At 56.7% G+C, this 22,496-nt stretch overlaps 3 protein-coding genes and 1 pseudogene across 44 annotated transcripts in view; 1 reads left to right on the forward strand and 3 right to left on the reverse strand.

Annotated features, from left to right (window-relative positions):
- The window catches only part of MADD (MAP kinase activating death domain), a 35,661-nt gene extending 33,220 nt beyond the window's left edge, over positions 1-2,441 (forward strand). For 16 of the 39 annotated variants that reach the window (XM_039868546.1, XM_039868660.1, XM_039868575.1 and 13 more), the window contains 2 exons: positions 1,010-1,056; positions 1,397-1,757. In XM_039868546.1, coding sequence (XP_039724480.1) covers positions 1,010-1,056; positions 1,397-1,501 — 152 coding nt within the window. In that variant the 3' untranslated portion in view covers positions 1,502-1,757. Of the gene's footprint in view, positions 1-1,009; positions 1,057-1,396 lie in introns of all 39 variants that reach the window. The other 23 variants (XM_039868537.1, XM_039868743.1, XM_039868753.1 and 20 more) reach the window with 2 other exon arrangements.
- Positions 2,442-3,474: 1,033 nt separating this feature from the next.
- On the reverse strand, positions 3,475-19,359 carry MYBPC3 (myosin binding protein C3). 4 transcript variants are annotated; one of them, XM_039868802.1, is made up of 34 exons: positions 18,905-19,359; positions 18,509-18,625; positions 18,336-18,428; positions 18,097-18,245; positions 17,140-17,257; positions 16,612-16,660; positions 16,438-16,467; positions 16,208-16,261; positions 15,802-15,804; positions 15,504-15,521; positions 15,052-15,215; positions 13,936-14,068; positions 13,674-13,676; positions 13,437-13,561; positions 13,261-13,366; positions 12,999-13,165; positions 12,407-12,572; positions 11,575-11,681; positions 11,459-11,488; positions 10,405-10,544; positions 10,063-10,143; positions 9,279-9,438; positions 8,860-8,964; positions 8,583-8,771; positions 7,320-7,454; positions 6,954-7,121; positions 6,132-6,220; positions 5,769-5,964; positions 5,386-5,525; positions 5,034-5,193; positions 4,785-4,921; positions 4,293-4,479; positions 4,013-4,050; positions 3,475-3,873 (listed from the first exon to the last, which is right to left on the reverse strand). In XM_039868802.1, the coding sequence occupies exons 1-33, from the start codon at positions 19,275-19,277 to the stop codon at positions 4,040-4,042; spliced, it is 3,903 nt and encodes a 1,300-aa protein (XP_039724736.1). In that variant the 5' UTR covers positions 19,278-19,359; the 3' UTR covers positions 3,475-3,873; positions 4,013-4,039. The 4 variants fall into 4 exon arrangements, 2 of the variants coding, with proteins under 2 accessions (XP_039724736.1, XP_039724728.1); XR_005654076.1 differs by having other exon boundaries at positions 4,013-4,479; positions 18,509-18,622; XR_005654075.1 differs by having other exon boundaries at positions 4,013-4,479.
- A 68-nt stretch (positions 19,360-19,427) lies between these two features.
- LOC120607268 (myosin-binding protein C, cardiac-type-like) lies at positions 19,428-19,919 on the reverse strand. The gene has a single exon (XM_039868996.1). The coding sequence runs from the start codon at positions 19,761-19,763 to the stop codon at positions 19,428-19,430; it is 336 nt and encodes a 111-aa protein (XP_039724930.1). The 5' UTR covers positions 19,764-19,919.
- A 2,082-nt stretch (positions 19,920-22,001) lies between these two features.
- Positions 22,002-22,119, reverse strand: LOC120610667 (uncharacterized; annotated as a pseudogene).
- Positions 22,120-22,496: the final 377 nt, after the last annotated feature.

Consider the following 22,496-nt stretch of genomic DNA (forward strand, 5'->3'; position numbering starts at 1 on the left):
CTGCCTCACCGATTCTGAGTTTTCTCCCCCGTGTGCTCCCTTCTCTCTCCTGCCAGAGAGATGTTGGGGAATCTTCTGACTCAGGAGAGGACCTGGGCTTCTTCCTCCACTTTTGATGAGTTTTTTCCCTGTTAACTCTGGGTCCCCTGAATTCTACCCACCAGGTCAGAAGGAGGGGTGGCCAACTCTTATTCTACGTTCTCTGGCTCCCAGGGGGATGCCATGCCCCTCTGCTCCCGCCTCCAGGGGCCATGGTGATGGCTGTTCCCTGGGGGCCTTGCTCCTTCCTCTGGCCAGGCAGAACCCCTGCATGGCTGGGGCACAGGTGACTCTTAGTCTTGCATTCTGGGCTGTGGACATGTGTGTATTTTGCCTGATGCTCCCTATCACCTCCCTCCTGAGTGCTGTACTCGCCTGTCTCTTCTGCTCAGTGTGTCTGCTCCAGAGCCCTCTGACGCTCTCCCTCACACGGGCAGGCCTGGGCCTCTCCTGCCACTCAGGGAAGGAGACTTACAGGTCTGGCGGGTTTAGTGTCATGCCACTTCATCCAGCCTCAGGACCCTCTGTGTAGATGCCGGGAGTACAGGGAACCGTGCTTAACACGACCAGAGTTTCGGGCATCTGAGCAAGGTGAGGCAGAGGCTAGACAACTCTTCCCTAACCCAAGTCCAGGAATAGCCACTGTACTTCTCAGGGGCCCCAGACAGCAGCAGTGACCAGACTGGTGAGAGGCTAACCTACTCCATGCCAGGGCTGTCAGAGAAGTGCATAGAGTTACAGCCATCGAGCGAGGAGCCACTGCAAACCTCAGAGAGCAGTGTCTGGGGCAGTGTCCTCTCATCCTGCATCGGCTAGACAGAAGCCGTCAAAGCCTCAGCTGCTATAGCCACTGGGAGAGGCCACTGAGAGGAAGGGGACCCTGGTGCCGGGCGCTGCCGCCTGGGGGAGCATGGCACTATTGTTCTTAGTTTTGAACTTTCTGTTTTGTCTCTTGCCCGTCCGGTTTTAGTTCCTGAAATTAAAGAAGTGGTGAGCCACAAGTACAAGACACCAATGGTGAGTGTGCCGCCCAGCCCTGACGGGCCAGTCTGCACAGGGCTTCCTGGGGACCTTCAGACAGGAGTAGGTTGGGGCCTCTGAGAGCACAGGGTGAGGGGCAATTAGGAATGATTTGAAGGGCAAATTTGGTCAGATGCCAAAGAATCAACTGAAGCTGAAACAGGTCTTCAGCCCTGGAGAAGAGATACATACTAACCCCCTCTCCCACCGGCCAGCTCTGAGGCCTTGCTTAGGCCCGAGCCATGTTAAGACAGGAAGGAGTTTTCCACTTGGCACATCTACACATGTGAAGATGATGAAGTCTTTGATGTTGATCTGTCTGGTTTTCTCTCTTTAGGCCCACGAGATCTGCTACTCTGTGTTGTGTCTCTTCTCATATGTGGCTGCAGTTCGTAGCAGTGAGGAAGATCTCAGAACCCCACCCCGGCCCGTCTCTAGCTGATGGAGGGGGCTAAGGCTGCCCCAGCCCAGGGGATGCCCCTTGCCATTCTCAAGTGCACAATGCTGCTATGACAAGTGGATGACGCGTGTATGTTCTCTGCGAGCCCCTTGCCGTGGTTTAGCTGGTTCCCAGTTATGTGTCTCTCTCAGTGTGTCCATCACAGGGCCGAGCTAGTCTCTTCTGCTCTCACCCTCTCCACTCCTGGAAGACCAGCCTACTGCCCTTTAGGGCTCAAGAGTATGTGTGTATGTGTGTGCGTGTCTGTCTGTCTTGTTGGGCCGATGGCTTTTAAGAACTCTGAGTATAAGCCACTGCGAGTCCACTACTGTGTGTCCTTGAGACATTTGTGTTGTGGTTGGCATTGTGACCTTCGGTGGAAGACTCTGGCTCTCCGTCCCCTGTGATCCAGCATGACTGGGTGCCTGCAGCAGTCCCACTCTGTGAGGGATGAGGCCTGTCCTCTCAGACAAGGTGTGAGCAGGGAGGGGGACGGAGACTCAAGGGGCAGCAGAGTGAGTGGCAACCTCCCTGCTTCTCTATGCATTTCCTAAGCTGGCAGCTACTGCCCATGGGCCGCAAGCCTTGCTGCTGCCTACCATGGCCTCTACCACTGCAGTGGAGCAGCACAGAGGGGCTGCTTTTTGCTGAGCGGTGATTTCCAATAGCCTGCCTTGCCTTAGGCATGAGAGAACAGAGTGGTTGGGGCTAGGAGAGTCCCGGGGACCACTGGCTGCATACCCAGGAACCCGGAGGGGTAGGAAGAGGCCAAATTCAGCATATACAGCTGTGTCTGCAGGCGGCTTCTCATGGCACTGGGTGCCAGAGGGAAAGATGGCCTAGGAGTGGGCAAGAGATGATTGTACATATTTCAGTTCCACATTATTTATAGAAAATGTACAGACGTGCAAATGTGAAATAAATGTCCTTAATTCCCCTCGGGCTCCTGGAGTTAAATGATGCCTCCTGTCAGCCTGACCGTGGCCTCTACTAAGGACCTCTGGTCTGAAGCAAGCAGGGAGGAGACCATGTCCATCCAGCTCTGGCTCGCAGAAGCTCAGCCTCCCACTCCTCTGGCCCAGCGGGCCTCCTCACCAGGCTTCTGGGCTCCCAGAGAGGGGCAGTGGGAGAGGGCTTCCCTTTGCCGCCTCAGGGCCCGTAGAGGGCTGCTGTACTAGGAATTGGCCACTAGAGGGAGCAGCCAAACTGGCTTTGACACCTGAGCAGAAATGAATTCAGCAGTGGAGGAACCAAGCCGGGGGCCCAGCTCCTGGTTTTCCTTACAGGTGTGGTCCAGAGAGTACTGTGACTTGGCCAGGACCTCCTACAGACCCTGGACCCCTGAGCTCTGCGATCTTGGCCAGGAGTGTCTTAGATTGGGTAGAACTCTGAGAAGCAGCCCTGGGACCAGCCCTCTTGGAATTTTTTTCTATGCCATAGAACAACCTGGTATTCTGGGCAGGAAGGGCCCTCCACACTCTATCAGGGCACCTCTGAGAACTGCTGGCTTCCTCCTCCAAAAAGGAAACTGATGATCAGGTTCGGGCTCCCTCTGGGGGAAGGAAGAGCAGAGTATAGCCCTAGCCCTACATCTTCCTGGTTCCCAGTGTCTTGTGCTGGAGAGGGTCACTCTCTCCCAGTGGGATACGGGTGTACATGGGCTTTAGGCTTGTTAACCACTGGGTCCCCAAAACAGCCCAGTGCAGCTCCACTCCAGGCCTTATGGGCACAGTACCATATTGAGATTCAGCAGTGCCCCACATCTGGGCTGCTGTGACCACGGGTCACCAGGCCAAAGATAGTATTGAGCACATGAGACCAGGCAGGAGAGCCTTGGGCTTCGGGCTGTGTTGCTAATACACTTTCCTGTCACAGCTCCTCAGTTTCCTCATTTGAAGACTATATGCAGTGAGGGAAGACTGAGGTTCCTTCTAGCATTAACATTTTATGAACTTGGGATTCCACTCCGGGCCTTATTTCACTCTTCTGGGAGACAGGATACCTACCTATAGTTTGCTCTGAAGATCAACTAAATTCTGTGCTTTGTGTGAAAACAAGAGTCAGTTCTCTGTGAGTGCACTGATCTTTTATTGCCCTTATACACTAAGAAACACGACAGGCCAGAAAGACCGGCCTGCAGCCATCATTTCCTGAGCCCACTCATTTTTCACCCAGAAGACCTGAAAGTTTCCAACAGGTGCTCTGACAGGTCAGTCTGTGTAGAGTCCCTTCCACACCTGCTTGCAACTATACTGTGCTACTGATGCCTCCCCCAGCCCCAAGATACACACTTGCACACACACATCCAACAGCAGGAAGGTAGCTTGTCCGCTTCCTTCCAGGCTCCTGGCACATGGGCCGGCATCTGGTTGCACCTGTGACACAGGTTCCCTTGTGAGTGAACTGGACTGAAACCTTGCTAAGAGCCACCGGCACCCTCATTTTCCTGGACCAAGGGCCAGGGCTCAGCCTCTGATTTGGGCCCCGATTGTCAGGGTGGTCTGGAGTACATACCTGGCCATCCCTGGTGAGCCAGCCTGGTCACTGAGGCACTGCAGGAGAGAAGGAGGCCATGTCATTTGTGTGCTGCACCTTCCAGCACCATGTGTGTCCTCCCAGATTCTGGGAGGCTGAGGGAGCACCTCTAGCAACAGAGCCCAGAAGCCAGAACCCATCTGGACATGGCAAGGTCATTGCCCTTTCAGCCAGAGCAGCTGTCGGGCCAGGAAACAGAGTCCCAGCTGGTGTCCTGCCTCCTCCGCCACCCTAGGCTCTGGCCCAGTGGGTTCCTCACCTCGCACCTCTAGGCGGCACTCACACTGTGCCTCGCCTTGTAAGTTGGTGGCCCTGCAGACATAGATACCCCCGTCAAAGGGGCAGGGCTTTCTGATCTCCAGGGTCAACACTCCCTGCTTGCTGAACATGCGGAAGCGGGCATCTTCTCCCAGGTCCAGACCATTCTTGAACCAGGAAACCTTGGGCTGTAAATCAGATAATGAGAGGAAGAAAAACCCTCAGGTAGACAGGGGACCTAGCAGGCATGTAGAAAGACTGGCATTGGTGTTCCTACTCCAGGGGCTCCCACTAGGTCCGAAACTGCCAAAGGGTGAAAATGGACAGGGAGCCAATGGTGAGCGTTGAGGCCCTGCTCAGGGAGAGCAACTTGGCCCCGATCCCAGAGGCAGAGAGGAAGCAGGGGGACAGGCTGGGGAGAGGACCGCTCAAGGATGGAGCTGCTGAGCCCTGTCTCCTGGGTCTGCCTGGACCTGGGCCCAAAGTTCCCTACCTTGGGGCTACCCCGGACGGCACAGCAGAGGATAGCATTGTAGCCGGCGATGACTGAGCGGTTCACCAGGGGGTGAGTGAAGCTTGGGGCCTCAGAAAAGTCCAGGGCTTTGTAGTTGGGTGGCTCATATGTGATGCCTGTTGGTAATAGGACTTTGTGCCAGGAAGGCCACACCAAGCCAGGCACCCCTCCCTGACCCCACCGCCTCCCTGCCTCAGCTCCCCCAGGGGTGAAAGTGAGGGTACAGACCTGGTCTAGGGATGAAGACGGGCTCCTTGGTGGTGGCAGCATTGTCACTGGGCCCCACCATGTTATGACTGAAGACCCGGAAGTAGTAGCCATTGCCAATGATAAGCTCTGACACCACGCAGTGGGTACTGCGGTAGTGCTCCAAGACAGTGAACCACTCCTGCAGGTGTGGAGGAAAGGGAGGGGTCTCTGGGGGCAGGTCCTACTTCCTGCCGAGGCCCTCTCAACTGTGGAGGGAACCAGATCGGAGAGGGAGGATGAGAGGAAGGCCCATTCTCAGGCCAGGAGAGAGGCAGCTGGGGCTGCCTGGCCCTAGGGAGGGTATATGTGGGGCCCAGGCCCCCAGGCTCACCATGGTCTTCTTGTCAGCTTTCTGTACTGTGTAACCCAAAATCTCTGTGTTGCCATCATCTTGGGGTGGCTTCCACTCCAAAGCCACATTGAAACCCCACGTTTCTGTGACCCGAATGTCCACTGGAGGACTTGGCTTGTCTGCAGAATATAGACCCAGTTGGAACACCACACCTCCTGATACTTACTGCCTGAGCAAGAGCAGGGGATGCCAGGCACAAGGGGCCCCGTGGCCCGCCATCCTGGACTTGGCTGTCGTCTTCTGCAGGACTCTGGGCATCCCAGAGCAGGGGCCCCAGGACTGAAAGATGTGAAGCCCTGGGTTGAGTCCAGCTCAGGGACAGGAAATGAGGGGGCTCAGAGGGAGGCCCCAGTGCCACGCACCAATGACCTGCAGGACCAGCGTCGCCTTGTCCTCCATGTTCTCAATGCGCAGCGCCACCTGGTAGGTGCCAGAGTGGGTACGGCGAGCGGCCCGGATAAACAGGATGGTGTCCGTAGGGCTGTTTCGGATGCTCACCTCCTCGCTGGCCAGTGGCTGCCCCTCTTTGGTCCAGGTCACCTGAGGCCGGGGCTTGCCCTGTGGGGAGAAACAGCTCACTCCCAAGCCCGGCTCTTCCTGAAGGCCGGCCACCACTGCAGCCTCGCATGCCCAGGTGAGGTCCCGGGGTGTGGTCAGCCCTGAGTCACACCCATCTGCTAGGCATGAACAACACACTGCGAGACAGAGAAGGGGACCAGCCCTACCTGGAAAGGAATGAGGAGGTTCACGGGCTCCCCAACCCTCCTCTGGATGGTCTGGCGTAGGTGCCTGGGCAGCTGGAGCCGTGGCCGCTCTGTGGAAACAGAGTGGGTGGCTCAGTGGGGACCAACCACAGCCTGAGGCCTGAGAAGCGCCACAGGTCCGTTTTCTCTTGAGGCAGAGCCCAGACAGCTGCAAAGAAAATCGCTGCCTCCTGGGCCCACCGCCCCGCCTTCGCTCCCCCTAACCCCAGCCTGAGCGGTTCACATAGCTCCTGCTTCCACCTGAGCCTCATCACACCAATGCAAGAGAAGGCAGGGACAGAGAGGGTGAGCAATTCGTTTGAGGTCACACAGGCCAGGATACAAATGTAGGCTTTTGGATCCTATAACCCGTGCTGTTTCCACCCCAGTTTGCTGCCTCTTTCCACTTGGAGAACCAGTCCTTAAACAATTGATCCTTTTTTGGGAATAAAGGAATGGGAAGTGGATCCCAGATCAGCCAATCTGACCCCAAGTGGCCTCATTGCTCAGTCCTGAGCACGTGGAAAATACCTGCCTGTTGGAGCTGAGAGACACAGACTAGAGCTGGGAGGTGATGGTATATGACCTACATTCTCCTGTTCCAAACAGGTGGGCGTGGAAAACCAAGAGGACACTTTCCGTACAGGTTTGCCCTGGGCCTGGGCATGGGGAAGGGCTCCAAACCCTCCTGCCCAGCGTTTAGCCCCTCCCTCTAGTAGGGTCTCCCGGACTGTCCCAACCTCCGCTGGCACCAAGGGTCAGGGTATCAGTGGCAGGTTTTGCGACTGCACAGGGGGCACTCACGCAGTATCTCCTGCACCGTCACAGGCTCCTTGGTGGTGACAGGGGCTCCAGGGCCTGCCACATTGTGCGCCCGCACCCGGAAGAGCAGCCGGGCCCCAGTGGGCAAGTCCTTGACCAGTATGGATGTGCGCTCTGTCAGCCCCTGCAGGGCAGGCACCCACTCTGAGCCTGAGGGTGGGATGGGGAGGCAAGACCGTGGGCAGTGTCAACATCGACACCCCTCCACCCCACTGCCCACCCTCTGGTGGCTATCTGGGGCCTCCACTGCAGATAGGGCCCTGCAGGGTGATGACAGGTGCCTGGCCTGAGGGCTGCTTTGGAGAAGGGTGGTGGCTGCGGGCCCAGGGCTGGGCAGGGGACACTCACAGCCCTCTTGGCAGTACTCCACACTGTAGCCGTCCAGGCCTCCGGCTCCCTCACGCTCCGGGGGCCGCCACTTGAGGGAGACAGTGGTATCAGAGACATCCTCCACTGCCAGGTGGGTGGGCTCACTGGGGGGCCCTGGGCAGAGAGGTCAGAGAGGGGCCTGAGTCAGACAGGGAGACTTCCTCTTTGGCTAGCTTTTAAGCATTTTAAGAAATAGGTCGACTCCATTAAAAGACATGTCTCCAGATAGGCTTAAAAACAAACAATTACAAAGGAAGGCTGTAAATAGGAAAAGACACCCAAAGAACAGAAAGAGCTTAGAAGGAGCCATTTCTGTCAGATACCATAGGAAATGCTATAATGTAATTCAAGGGAAAACGAGTCTGAAACATGGGAGTTTCACAGCACTGTATGATTAGGTGAGTTGACTAAGAGCTGAGCAAATGAGAAGTCAGCCCCTAAAGAGAGAGGCCTGGACTCTTCTTCCCACAGGCACCCCCTTCCTGCCATCTCCCCAAGCCGTGCCCCCTCCCTGGGTTGGAGGGGGTGCCTGCTCCTCCCTCAGACAGCTGCCCCTGAAGGCTCACACATCCTAATAGGGACAGGTGTCCTCAAGAGCCTGCCACACCCTCAGCGTCTTTTCTACCTTCTCTACCCTCATTATACAGATGAGGGATCTGAGGCTTCAGGGGGAGACAATGACTCCAGATGGCCCTCTCGGAGATAATGGAGCTGGCCCTGCAAACCGATCTCCAGCTCCTGGGCCAGGGCCCTTTCCACAGACAGATGTCCCTCTGTCCCTCAGGCACCTACTGCCCTTACCTTATCCCATATATGATAAATCCTGGTTGAAAGGAGTGGGGAGCAGGGAACGATTAATATTTATCGAACACCTACCGTATGCCAGCTGCTCTGCCTGCACCATCTCATTCCATCCTAACAACAGTTCTATAAAGTAAGTACTGTCATTACTCCCATGTTATAGATATGAAACTATAACATGGCTCAAGAGATGAACCACGGGTGAGAGTGGTGTGAGTCTCAACTCCACCCTCTACCAGCTGGGTGACCTTGAGCAAGTCATTTAATTTCTGTGAACCTCACTTTCTTCTTCTATGACATGAAGAGGATTACCCCTGGCTGTTGATTAAAGACGAGGGATGTAAATGCCTAGGGTGGTGGCCGCCCACACAAAGCAGCTGCTATTATTGGGTCCCTTCACCAGGGATGGCACGGGGTCAGTGCCAGGCCCGGCAGACTTACCCACAGGCATGAAGGGCTGGGAGGCGGGGCTGGGCCTGGACATGCCGATGGCGTTGACTGCGTAGACGCGCATCTCATAAACCACGCCCTCAATCATGCGCCTCGCCTCGTGTCTCAGCTCCCGCAGCAGGTCGAAGTTCAGCCGCATCCACCGGTAGCTCTTCTTCTTCTTGCGCTCCAGGATGTATCCTGAGCAAAGGAAGCTAAAGCTCTGGTCTGGGGCTCAGACACCCCCACACCGTCTGCCCTCGGCTCTACCCGGGTGCCTTCCACTCACCCAGGACTGGCTGCCCGCCGTCATAGGCAGGCGGCTCCCACTGCACCGTGCAGGAGTCCTCGCCCACGTTACTGATCTTGGGGGCTGCAGGGGCGTCTGGCACATCTAAAGGGAGTGGACCCACATCAGCCCAGCCCAGGCCCAGGGCCAACGTTGCTCATCCCCTCACCACCCCAACCAAAGGCTACAGGCTCACCCCCACCCCCCCGGAGCCAAAGAGATCTTTCTAGAATGCAGTTCTGATCAACCTTTTATGGCTCCCCCCCATTTATATTCACCCATATCCTAGTCCCAATCCTCTCTATGGACCTGAGAATGTGCCCCTTGATGTTCGCTGAGTGACCAAATGAGTAAATGTATGGGCCCTCCCTGGTTGCCCCTCTGTCTTCCCCTACTGGACCCTGGCTAGCCAGCCTCACCGATGACCTTGACTGTCAGGTTGACCTGGTCCTCGCCCACAGGGTTCTTCACCGTGACGGTGTAGACGCCCTCGTCTTCCTTCTCTGCACCCTCGACCGTGAAGATGCTGCGGTCCTTGGTGGTCTCCACTCGGACCCGACCCTCGGTCTCACACAGCAGCTGGAAGCGGGGGCAGGGTGAGGGAAAGGGCCCAAGTTGGACTCCAGAGGCTTCTGTAGCCTCTGGAATGGCCAACCATTCTGAACTGGGAAAGGAGCTCAGCTCAGGGTTCACAGGGACGGCAAGCCTGAATGGAACCTGCATCCGCGTGAGCACCTTGTCCCAAAACCTTTCCTGAACACCTGCCATGGGCGAGGCGCCAGAGCAAGGGTCTCAGGTTCTAGCTCTACCTTTGTCATGGAATTTTAGGCAATCATTTAGCCTCTCCGTGCCTCAGTTTCTTTATCCACCAAATGGGAATAACATAACCTCACAGAGCTACTGTGAGGATTCCACAAAGACTTCAGCTGGATAGAACAGGGCAGGGAGGAGGAAAAGCTGATCTGAGTGGCCCTCCAGCAGCTATTCACACTAAAAAGTGCCAGGGAAACCCACCCCCTAGTTGGGAGGAAGCATGAAGTAACAGCCAGCTCAGGAGGATGGGAGCCAAGTTGTGGCTTATCAGGAGGGTCGCTTCCTGGAGACCCTGCCTGGGGCAGCAGCACAACTGGCCAGATGTGGCACCTTCACAGAGGCCTTGCCTAAGGGTGGATAGAGCCTCACCCCACCTTCAGCCTCACTTACCTTCTTGTCAAACACCCACTCCTCACTGGCACCTGCATCCCCCGGGGCATCTAGGGCTGGCCCGGCAGGAAACTTTTTCCCCTGGGAACACAGCAAGAAGGAAGGAGGGGAAAGGGGACTGACTCAGCCTGGAGAGAATCCCTGCCCAGTTGCCCCCCTGTCTTTCCTTTGCCTGCCCCCGCGTCTGCCTGCTTTGCCCACCTCCCTGCCAGCTGAGCCTCTGCACTCCCAGTCAGTGGCCAACTGCAGGGTGTGCCCATGTGGGGTGGGGAGTAGGTCCTAATGCTCATTGGTCCCAACCACCCGTTTTCCATGGGGAAGTGGAGGAATGATCCACAGTACCTGTGTGATTGTCTTCTGCCAGATCACAGTGGGAGCAGGGTCCCCAGAAATAGGGACGTCCAGGCGTAGCTTGTTCCCAGCCACAACCACGATGGTATCCGATGTGCGGCCTGGGCAGTCCAGGTGGATCTTGGGAGGTTCTGATGTGGGGAGATGGCATAGATCAGAGAAAGGGGAAGGGCCTGAGGCCCATAAAATGGGGGGAAACTGGAGGGAGCACATGCCCGTGTTTTTTTTTTTTAACCAATTTTATTGAGGTATAATTTACATACAATGAAATGCCAAGATTTGAGCATACAGCTTGATGAGTTTTGACAAATGTATATACCTGTGTAACCACCACCTGATCAAGCTCTAGAACATTCTGTCACCCCAAGAAGTTCCTGGGGAGGTTTGTAACATCAGGTCACCTAGTGTAACGTTTCTCAAACTGTTTCTGGGAACTTCCTGCTGGGCAGAGGGGGAAGCTCCCAAGGCCGAATAATTTAGGGAAACACTGGACTAAAGAAAGTTAAGCACATTTCTTTACCGCAGGATTATTCAGAGTCTTGGGCATGGTAATAATGCACCTTCTGAATTAGTAAGATGTGGGGCAAGTGTTCAGCGTTTCCCAAACTTATTGTACCATGGAACCCTTTTTAAATGGAGTATCTTGTATTAAGTGAACCCAGTGTGGAAAACACTGATCTAGAGCATGCCTCAGCCTGGACTACTCTGAAGTTAGGATTCTGAAATGCCCGACTAAAGTTTAATCTAAAAGTAGGAGAGATACTTCTAAAAATGGAAAAGATTTAACAGTAAAAGCTTACATATGTGCTGTCACCTGACAGCTCACACACATCATCTCCTCTCACCTTTCCTGTCACCCATGAAGGAGGCACTATCAGGATCCCCATTTTAGAGATGAAGAAACTGAGGCTCAGAGAGATTATAATTGGCAGAGCTAGCGCTGGGCTTCAGGGTCCCTTTCCCAGATCTTTGCTCTTCCATCTGTGAGCGGAGGGAGCCATGTTGGATGAGTGGAGAGGTGGCACACAGGGGCCCTGAGACTCACCTTGCCTGGGCACGAAGTCAATCTTGACCTCTGCAAGATAAGGAAGAGCAGGTGACACCAGGGCAAAGGCAGGGCCCAGCAACAGAGGCCCCACCCCGCCCCGGGCACCAGCTCACCCATGAAGTGGAGCTTGGCAGACAGGTTGCAGGCGAAGCCCTCAGGCACAAAGCTGTAGTCAGCCTCGTCTGCAGGCGTGACGTCGTCAATGGTCAGTTTGTGGACCCTGCAGGACAGCGGTGGCTCAGAGGGCCCCATTGGGCCACACACCCCTAGCCCCACCGGACACCCTAGCCAGGGGGCCCGTGGCCCATCATAGCTCACTGGTGTTCTAGTGTTTCAAGTCCTTTCTTTATTTTTGAATTGTCCAGCTTCCTCACATGTTTTCAGAGGTAGGAGTATAAAAGTGTCACCTTGGCTGGGCCCTTGGAGACTAGGCAGGGGTTGGTCTCATTAACCTCCATGGCCTTAGGCCCAGCACAGGCCAGCCCAGATGCTCAGGGTGAGTAAGAGACTGGGAGAGAGCAAGGGCCCCTAGCCAGAGCCTGCCTCCTGTGGCTTCCTGCCCTGCCCTGGTCACCAGTGAGGGGGAGGGGGCTGGGGGCTCTGAGGCCTGTCTGTCTCTCTCACTGCTCCTTCTCTGTCTCAGATGGACTCTCCTCTGCATGCTTCTGTCTCTCCATAGCTTTCTGTCTGTCTCTGTCTCTCTTATATATTTATTTTTCTTTCTTTCTAACTCAGTCTCTGTGTGTCTGTCTCATTTCTGTCTGTCTCTCTCTGTTTCTCTTTTTCTGTTTCTCCCTGTCTCTGTGTCTCTCTCTGTTTCTGTCTGTCTCTGTCTTTCTTTGTGTGTGTGTGTGTGTGTCTGTCTCTCTGTTTGTCTGTCTCAGTCTCTGCCCATCCCATATGCCTATCCCCCTTCTGCATTGGGGCCAAGCCCTGCACACTCACCGCCCAATGTGGGACACTTTTATTCGGCTGTCAGGCACCAGCTCCTTCCCATTTTTCAGCCACACACCCCGCACGTTCTCATCTGACACCTCACACTTGAACACGGCCTGGTCCTTTGCACCCACGGTCAAGTCCGCGATGCTCTGGTACACCTCCAGCTTTTTCTCTGGGGGGCAGGGCAGAGCCAGTGAGCTGGGGAGGGAGTGTGTGGGTGTGGGTGTGGGTGTGGGTGTGAATCCCGGTGGAGATCATGTGGGCATGTGAAAACACATGCGTGCATGTGTGAGTGTGACTCATGTGCATATGATGGCGCAGGGTACACAAGGACCCTCAAGTGTGTGTGTGTGTGGGTGGGGGGTGACGCTAACCAGGGCCCCCTGATTCTGTGATGTCCTCTGAGGTGGCCACCACAGCATCCTATTTTACAGATTAGAAAGGTGAGGCTCAGGACATCAAAGCGACTTGCCCCAGGTCACACAGGCCTCGATCCTGGGTTTGCCTGATTCCCATACGTGGCTGGTGGGGCTGGAGCTGAGGAGGCCCAAGGCCCTGCGGCCTTGTGTGCTCCTTCTCCTGTCCCCACGGGCCTCACCCTGCACGATGAGCTCGGCCAGCGCCTGGCCCCCACTGGTGCGCAGTGCGTAATGCCCAGCGTCCTCCAGCGTCGCCTCGTTGATGATCAAGTGGTGTTTCTGGCCGTCCTTCTTGAATCGGTATTTGAAGGTCTCCTCCCGGGTCAGTTCCACCCCATCCTTCAGCCTGGCCGGCGGGTGGGCAGCAAGTGCTATGGCCTCCTCTGGGGCTGCCCCCAGGCCTCCCAGCCCTGTCCCATGTCCCCATGTCCCAGCACTCACCATTTGACCTGAGCCCCCTCCTCAGAGACTTCGCACTCAAACTCCACTCGCTGACCCACCATCACCAGCTGGTCCTCCAGGGGCCGCGTGATCAGCACCGGGGGCTCTGCCACGGCACGGAGCGTGTGATGGACAGGCCCCTCTGTGGCCCTCCCGTCCCGGGGTCCCCAGCCCACCTTTGACAAAGAGCTCGGTGCTGCACTTGTCCTCGCCCACCACGCACTGGTAGGCCGCGTCATCCGCCAGCGCGCACTGGCTGATGGTCAGGGTGCGCTTGGCGCCATTGGACTCGAAGATGTACCTGGGCAGGGGCCACAGAGCAGTGGCAGAAGAGCCATGGAGTCACCTCCTGGTGCCCCATTAAATGGGCCCCCCGCGCCCCCATCCCGGGCCTTCCAGGAGCTGGACCTTACTTGCTGCGGAACAGAAGAGGCCATTGGAGTATCCCCGATGGGAGGACGTGAGACCGAGAGGAGAAGAGCGAGGAAGAGAGATGGGCAGAAACAGAAAGATGGGAAATTAGACCCAGGGAGAGAGAAATAGGGAGACAGGTACCGAGAGACAAAGGCAGAGAAAACAGGTGGAGAGAGAGCAGGGCTGGGAGCAGCCCTCTCCTCTGAGGCCCCTCCCCACGCCCCCAGCCCCCCCAGAACCTGCTCCGCCCCCTGGCCGCACCTGCCACTCATCTGGATCTCCTGTCCATTCTTAAGCCATTTGACCTCAGCGTCCGGGTCTGCCAGCTCCACGGTCAGCCGGATCCTGTGGCCCTTGCTCACCTGGTAGGCGGGCTCCAGCTTCTTCTGAAAGGCTGAGCGCCACCCCTCAGCCTCACCTCCCTGCCACCTCTGCCCTCCCACCCCCAGCCCGGGGCTGGTCCAGGCACAGGCGCAGGAGGCTCAGACGCCAAGGCGACTGGCAGAGGGCCAGGGTCCTGCCTCCCCCTTCTCTCTCTGGGCCTCCACTGGGACTCTGTTTATTTCCGTATGTTCTACGTGTCTGCCGTCTCCATGTCTCTTTGTCCAACTGTCTTCTTTAGGGTCTTCTCCACTTGCTCAGCTCAGGGATAGGGTTAGGGGCTTCCAGAATGACAGAAGCTTGTCAGGAGAACAAGTGAAGGAACCATGGACCTTCTCGACCTCTGGACTCTGTCTGAACAGCATTTGCACTCCGGTATTTGCACTCCAGCTGCCTCTGCCTAGTGGGCAGGCGAGGCCCCTGCTTTCCCAGCTCACTGTCCAGGAGGCTGACACCCGCCCTGCCAAAACTTGATGGGGAAGGGCTAGCCTGAGCCCTCTCTATGGCCTGCCTTGGGGTGAGGGGGCTAGCCTTGGCCTGCCTGTTTTGTTTTGTTCTGTTCTGTTTGCCTGTGAGGAAGACTAAACGGGCTTGACCCTTTTCCCAGCTGTTGGTCTTTGGCCTAAACTAGCTTCTTCCCTTTTTCTTGTGTTGCAAGGGTTAAGCAGGCTTTTCTTTTTGAGGGCAGGTGCAGGAAGAAGGGACCACCTGGTCTTAATAGGTGAAGAGGGCTAACCTGTGCTCTGTCCTTTTCCTTGAGGTGTCTCTGGGCTAACCTTTGTCCTTCTCTTTTTCTGTGTGGAAAGGGCTAACCTGGGCACTCCTGTTTGTTTGTTTGTTTGTTTTTCCCTACACAAGAGTGGGGTTAACCTGCACAAGCATGGGGTTAACTCTTCTCCTTTCCAGGGCTAAGCTGGACCTTCCTCTTTTTCCGTGCGTGAGGTGGGGGGCGGCGAAGCTGCGCCCTCTCCCTTCGCGTGGAGGCGGAGGGCTAACCTGTGCTCTTCTTCTCGTCGCGCTTCATGCCCTTGAGCCGCTTGAGCATGCCGCGCAGGTCCGTGACGCCGTGCTGGAAGGCGATGCGCTCGTACTCCGACGGCGGCGCCTGCCGCAGGATCTCCCACACGTCCTCCTCCGCCGGAGCCTCCAGCTTCGAGTCCCTGTGTCCCGCAGTCCGTGAGCACAGGCCTCAGGGGACACCGCGTGGCCAGGGGCAGGATTGCAGACCCCTCCCCTAGCGCGGGGCTTCTTGGGGCCAAGACCAAGGGGTTGTAGCTGCCCTGGCCCGTCTGCCCCTTCCTTTCTGGTGGGGCAGCTTGAGCTGGCATGAGTGTCCGCCAGTTCCAGGGGTCCAGGGGGCTTAAGGCTCAGTGTGGGGGCTGAGGCTAGGAAGGGGTTCTTGATGGAAGTGAGGGTGATAGGGGTGCTGGGCGTCACAGGGCACTCACCGTGGGGTCCGGAAACTGCTGCTCCAGGTGGGGAGAAAGGCAGGGACCCGTTAGAGGAGTGGTCTACTGCTCCACAAAGACTTGGGGGGTGGGAGCCCATGGCCCTCCCCGCCTCCTCCTCCCTGCACTCACGCCCTTCCGCCTCTCCTTGTTTACCCCTCCTGAGCTCTGGCAGGTGGGTATCAGAACCTCACCCAGGTCTGTCTGATTACCAGCCTCATCCATCTCTCACCCACTGTGAGGGGATGGGATCCTGCCAGCGTCCTGCTGCCCCCAAACACCCGACCCCAATGCTTACTCTCTGGGCCACGGTAGCATCAGCCATAATGCAGGGTCCGGGAGAGAGAGGGAGAGGACACAGAGGACATGAGTCAGTTGGGCTGAGCTGGGTGAGCAATTCCTGTGGCTCTAGGGCCCTCTCCTAGCATCTTCTGGGTCCCCGCAACCTACTGAGGTGAGCTATTGCAGACTCGAGTGTGGGGTGGTCGTGGGGGATGCTGTGAGGATGTTAGTTCACAGGACATAATATCTGTAGAGCCCTCTGACTCTTCCCAACACCAGGATTGTCCCATCTGACCGACAATGAAACCAGCTCAGGGAGGTGTAGTGACCTGCTCAGGGACACACAGCTGTAAAACCACAGTGCCAGGATTTTTAAACTGGATCTTGCCACCTTCCCCAGGAGCTGCTACCCAGGGACTCACCTCTTCTTCAGCAGTGAACTGAAGTCCAGAATCCCAGCATCCTCGTGGCTGTCACTGTGGAAAGGAATCCCCAATGAGGTTGAAGCAGAGCCTACTAGAAGGGGCTGGGAGCGGGTAGTGGTGAGGGTGGAGTAATAGGAAGGAACGCTGGCCAGATGGCGGCTCTTTGCCTGTCTCAGACCCCTGGGGTCTGTGTACCGGGCGCGTAGGGCAGGGGGAGGGAGGGGTACCTGATCCGACGACCACCTCCAGCCAGGCTCCTGTGGGGGTTAGAACCAGTTCCTCACCTGCCCAGGGAGCTTCCTCTCCCCCATGCCCATCAACTTAGCCCTGACCCCCACAGCGCCCCAGCCCTGACCCTGAGGCTAGCCACCCCTAGGACCTGAGGAGACATGGCCACTCACGTGCGGCGGAAAGCTGATCGGAGGTCCAGGTCTCCAGGGCCAATGGCCTCTGGGTTCAAAGAGGGAGATGAGACAGGGAAAGGGACTTCAGAGGGAACCATCCCAGGATCCCTGGGTTCTAATATCACAGACCTGCCCATCCCCGACCCCTTGGGAGTGGGAACCTTCCCCTGGACCCCACATCCTGAGCCTTGCCAGGGTCAAGTTATCAGGGAGGGGGACAGGTGATCTTAGAGGTGGTTAATCATCCACTCATCTCTCAATTCACCTATTCACCTGTGCCAGGAGCCTGGGACATCAAGATAAGACCCAGACAAGATCTAGACTTGGCTGTCACCCTACTCCAGCCCTGGAAGCCTCCATGGATTTCTTTCATGCCCTTGAATGAACAGCTTTGGGCATGTGGCCAGCAGCTGTCTGGCCAGGACTAGGCATCCTCCTTAGCATTGGGAAAAATGGAGGCAGGTACTAGGGACAGGACCCATGGGGAGCCAGAGCTCAGGACAGAGGCCAGGGCACCCTCCTCACCATGGACTGTGAGACTGAAGTTGCAGCTGTCGAATTTGTCCTTGGTGGACACCTCACAGCGGTAGCCACCAGCAAATGTGGCCTGGGCATCTGAGATGTGCAGCTCGAACAGGTAGACCTATGGGGGTGAGGTGTCAGGGGAGATAGGGGCTAGAAGACGAGGTCCTTCACCCCTAAAGGAGACTGGGGGTGGCTAATGGCCACCAACCTTCTCACACGTCAGGGTTTAGTTACCCCATAGTAACTAGCAAAAGGAACCCCTTCTCAAGACACGCCACTGCCATGTGTTGGCATAAGGTGGTGATAAAATATAAATCTGTGATGGCTATAAGGCAAATGCCATTCACTCAAGACGAGGCATTTTTGTGCAGTGCACAGTCCGTATAACTGAACATGTCAACCCCGCCCTGCCAGAGGCCGCCTTGCCTGGGCCAGAAAGAGTAAGAGAGCACGAGGCTGCAAGTCATAGCACAGGTTCTAGGCCTGGCTCTGAGTAACCTCAGACCAGCAACGACAAACTCTCAAGCTTCGGTTTCCTCGTCTGTATAATGGATTGTCCTGCTTGGCCACTGAGGCCATTAGCTCTGATACCCATCCATCCAGGGGCTGTTCACCCTCACTGGCTGGTGCTCCCCATGCTTCACCATGTCCCTCAGCCTTTTGAGCTCCCTGGGACCCCAAGTCTTATTATGCCCCCTTGAGACTATCTTGCCCTGCAAGCTCCCCACGTCTCACAGGTCCCCTGTGCCTCCCCATAACCCTCCTCTGAGCCGCCCCATGCTCCTCATGTGCACTTAGCTCCCCAACCTACTTCCCAAGCACCCTTGCCCCTTCTTTGCACCCTCCATGTGCCTCCAGTCTCATGGTGCCCCCCATGCCTCCCAGGGCTCTCATGACCCTTTACATGTGTCCCCATGACCCCTGTGCCCGCAGGCTCTTGTGCCCTGCAGGCCCCACCTTGCTGGCCCGGTCGTAGCTGTCATGGAGCTGCAGGTGTTGGCCCACCTTGCTGCTCAGGTCCACCCACTTGCCCTTGAACCATTTGACCATAGGTGGTTTCAGAAGGCTGGCCCCAGCCACATGGGCTGAGAAGGTGATGCTGCCACCTACAAGAGAGGTGACAGGATGGGCTTGGGGCTGCCCTGATGCCTCCCTCCTACCCCCATACCTTTTGGCTGTATCGGCTCCACACTCACCCACAGTCACCTCGCCATCCTGTGGCCGTGTCACAAACAGGCCGATTGGGTCATCAGGGGCACTGTGGCCATCGGGGGCTGCTGAACTTGATCCTGTGAGCAGAGACCTTTGAGAGCTGCCCTGGGACACCCCCATTCGCTGACCCTGGCTTTCCCTGCCCAGCCCCTCTCACCTTCGAGACTTGGGGAGCCTCCTTCTACCTCAGTGGCTGAGGTCGGGGCTTCTCCGGGAACTCCGGGAGCCTCGGCAGGGGCAGGAGCGGGGCCTGGCACAGGCTCTGCCTTCTCTGCTGGGATCAGGTGAGGCGTCATGGAGCAGCTTCTAACCAGAGACCCCTCCTGTCCCCGGTCCCTCCTCAGTCTTTATAGACTCATTAAATACTGCAGTGTGTGTAGAGCTTCATCTGGTCCCTCTCTTCTTCTCACCCGCCCATGACCCCATCTGTCCCCTAAATTCTCTCCCTTCTCTGCCCACCACCTCTCTGAGCTCATGCACCCACTCCTCTCCTTTGCCCCATCTCTCCTGAGGATCAGACCCAAGAATACACACTGTCTACGAGGCGTCTCACTTGAATGAAGATTCCAAAACCCCTCCTCTTCTCTCACTCCCCAGGAGCCTCTCAGAGATGGCTCATGCTGAGCTGGGGAGCCAGCCTGCATTTCGCCTTCTCCTGCCCTCACAGACCGTCTGTGCCCACATCTCCGTGAGTCTGCCCTGACCAGCTCTGAAGTCTGTCCTTCCTCTCCTTTCCCAGGCTCTGGCCTCGGTCCAGGCCCCAGTCTGGGCTGGGCTCCCCCCACCCCGCAGCTCCCAGGACTTCGCTGGTGGCACACAACACGCCGGCTGTGTGTGGGTGTCCAGTGGGAGGATAGGATCATGTCTTGTTCATCTCTGAATTTCCCCCACCTCCACAATGTCTGGAACGAGCCAGAGAACCACATGGGGGCACTCAGAGAGGTCTTGCTGCAGGAAAGGGGGCTTTCCTGGCAGAAGGCACAGCCAAAGCAAACGCAAGAAAGTGGGAAAGCACCTCCTACACCCCGAGTGATGGAGAGCTGGCGGGACTGTCCCTGCACCCAGAAGCTCAAACCTCAGGGAAGACTGACCAGAGCCTTACCTGCTTCTATGACCTTGAGGTCAAACTTAACCTTGGAGGAGCCAGCGATGACTGCATAAGACCCCTGGTCAGCAGGGCTCACGTCCCGCACTGTCAGCGTGTGCCGTGTGCCTTCGGCTGCCAGGCCAAACTTGTCACCGGCACTGATGTCATTGCCCCCTCGCTGCCAGCGCACCTTCACTCCTGCCCGCTCTGTCTCGGCCTCAAACACTGCAGGGCTGCCGGCAGCCACCTCTGCTGACCGTGGCTTCTTGCTGAAGGCTGAGACTGACGGGCCAATGGAGGTTGTAGGGGCCCTTGGCTTGCCCATGCACCCCACGCCTGCAGCCCCTCTTATTAAATATGGTGCCAATCACTTTAATGCATCACCTTATTTAATGTTCCAATAGTTCTATGAGATAGGCGCAATTATTATGCCCATTTCTCAGATGAGGACACCAAAGCTAAGAGAAGTGACTTAACGAAATCACACAGCCAGTTGGTGTGAGAGTCTAACCTCCAAACAAGACTTTTGCTAAGTGCATCCCTGGGTACCATCCCCAGGGAAACCAATGATGAGCCCAGCTTCTCCTCCGCACCATCTGGGGCCCTTGGCAAGGGACAGGTACTCTGCCTACTCGGATGTGGCTAAATTTGTCCTCCAAGGACCTCAGGCTGAGAATCAGCAATTGAGATAAAGCTGGCCTGGGAGGGGGCTGGAGGCTGGGGGACTGGATCTGTGCCCTGGACAGCCTTGATAAGGATACAGGTCAGGACCAGGCCCCTGTGGTCCTGTGAAAGGCTGTGACTTTCTCTGCCCTTGGCCACGGCTCGGGGCCCTCTTGACCGTCCTCTCCCAGAGCAGAGTGTGCATTACCACAGTGTGGGGCCACGCCTGGTGTGGGGGCCGCAGGCGGGCAGGCTCATAAAGCAGAGACTCTCAGAGCTAGAAGGAACCAACCCAACTCCTCTTTGTATAGATGGGGAAACTGAGCCCCAGCGCGGGGAGGGACTTGTCCAGGAGCATTCGGTGAGCCTGGCTGGAGTCTAGACTCAACCTGGGTGCCTGCCTGCAGCGGCCTTTTCCCAAAAGGCAAGCCAGGCCTAACCTTGCTGCAGAAGGAGACGGGGGTTGGGGCAGGGAAAGGTCCTTCTGTCTCCTGAGAGTGAGGGGGTGACCCCAGGAGCCTCCTGCCTTGGCTCCCTCCCCTCTGTGCACCAGGCCCTGGTTCACCCTCACTCTCATCAGAAGGACGGGAAGGAGAAACTGAGAGCCAGAAAAGGACCCGGGAGGACAATCCCCTCTCAGGAACTTGACCCCAGTCCCGCCCCCCAATTGTAGATGCCCCCAGCCCTCTGTGCCCCACACTCAGCCCAACCCCAGGCCTGGAGCTACCTGGTTTCTTCCCCGGCTCAGGCATCTTGACAGAGGTCACACCAGGAACTGAGCAGACACAGGCCACCCACAGAGGATCTGAGCAGGGACCCGTCCCCACACTATATAAGGGGCCCTCCCCCTCCCCAGGCCCTCCTTATCTGCCTCCTTCCCAGCTACCTGCTAAATATAGACAAATTCCAGAGAGCGAGTTTCTCTCCAGGAGAAGGTGGGGGAAGGTGGGGCCGCGTTGTTCCTGGCTGGCTCCTGTTCCTACCACCGCCAGCCCAATATGATGGCCTCTGCCTTCCTAACCTTCGGTGAACTTCAAGGGTACCCCAAACCCTGCCTGTGTATGTCCCTCTGACAGGCAAATTATGCAGTGGGAGTATGCTGGGTCCACGAGCCTGAAGCATCCTCGCTGGGCAGTGTGGTTATAGCACACAGGCCTTGAGTCCTGGCTCTGCCACTCTCTTAACTTCCCAGTGCCTTCCTTAGTTTCCTCACCTGTAAAGTGGGGTTGATGATAGCAGCACCCACCACATAGGATTGTTCCGTGAATGAAGCAGGTTTACCGATAAAAATGCTAGAGCAGCATTGGGCATGTAGAAAATGCCGAAGGAATGTTTGCTTTTATTAGTTGGCCCCTAGTTTACCAGCTCACAAGAACCTAGGCTGGCTTCCTGCTGTGGGACCCTGGGTGTGCTCAGTCCAGGACCGGGTGGGAAGGGGGCAACAGTGAGGCTGACATCCCCCAAAGGGAAGGGCTGGGTGGTAAATCTCTAAAAACACCCCAAAGTGAAAGACACAAGCAGAGCTGGCTTTTGGCCAAAGTCACAAGGACTCACACAAAAATTACTGTTAGAATGTTCTGAATCCCCTCATGCCCCACTCCGAACTGTTCCTCTGTGACCTCTGTATCCTGTAACAGACCCCCTCGCTCATCTGCCTCACATCAGGGGCATCAGCTGCTACACAGAAAAAAGCAAATCACAGACGACACACTCCAAGCGAGACCCATTATCAAGGAAGGTCATTTGTCCCCCGTGGTCGAGAAGACACAATTCTCCTCATGAGCATTGTCCACGTGGTCAAACCTTACCATCCCTTTAAACACTGAAATCCATTCTTTTCTGCCATTTTAACCCGTTTTAAACCGGACTGCATCCTCCTGCACCTTTTTTTTTTTTTAATCGCCTACAGCACCTGGTCTTCCTAGGTGGTCTCCCATCCAAGTACTAACCAGGCCCGACCCTGCTTGGCTTCCGAGATCAGACGAGATCAGGCACATCAGGGCAGCATGGCCGTAGACTTGCACCTTCTTTAAAAGAGGACTATGCACCACTGACCTTCTCTCCGGGGTCTCTCTCCCTAAGGAAGGTCACAATCGGGCTTCCATGAGCCAGAGCCCTTGAAACGAGGAGGTGCGTGGAGCATGGCCCAACGCTAGTGGCCCCGAGTCTGGGTTCTCTGAGGGCCGCAGGGACTTTCTTCACCCCCAGGCTGTCGGCTGCCACTTCCTGCTCCTGGGTAGTCAGGAGCAAGAAGCTTCTAGGCCACCGGGCTCATCTTTTGTTGTTTCTCCCCTGCTGTGGGCTGGAAGCCAGAGGACACAGGACACTGGGCTTCACCGCAGGTGTCCACTCGTGTCCAGAGTCCTGCTCAGTTCTGTGAGGACACCTTGTGGCC

Source organism: Pteropus medius, unplaced genomic scaffold, assembly GCF_902729225.1.
Source record: "Pteropus medius unplaced genomic scaffold, Ma_sr-lr_union100, whole genome shotgun sequence".
NCBI classification, from domain to species: Eukaryota; Metazoa; Chordata; class Mammalia; order Chiroptera; family Pteropodidae; genus Pteropus; species Pteropus medius.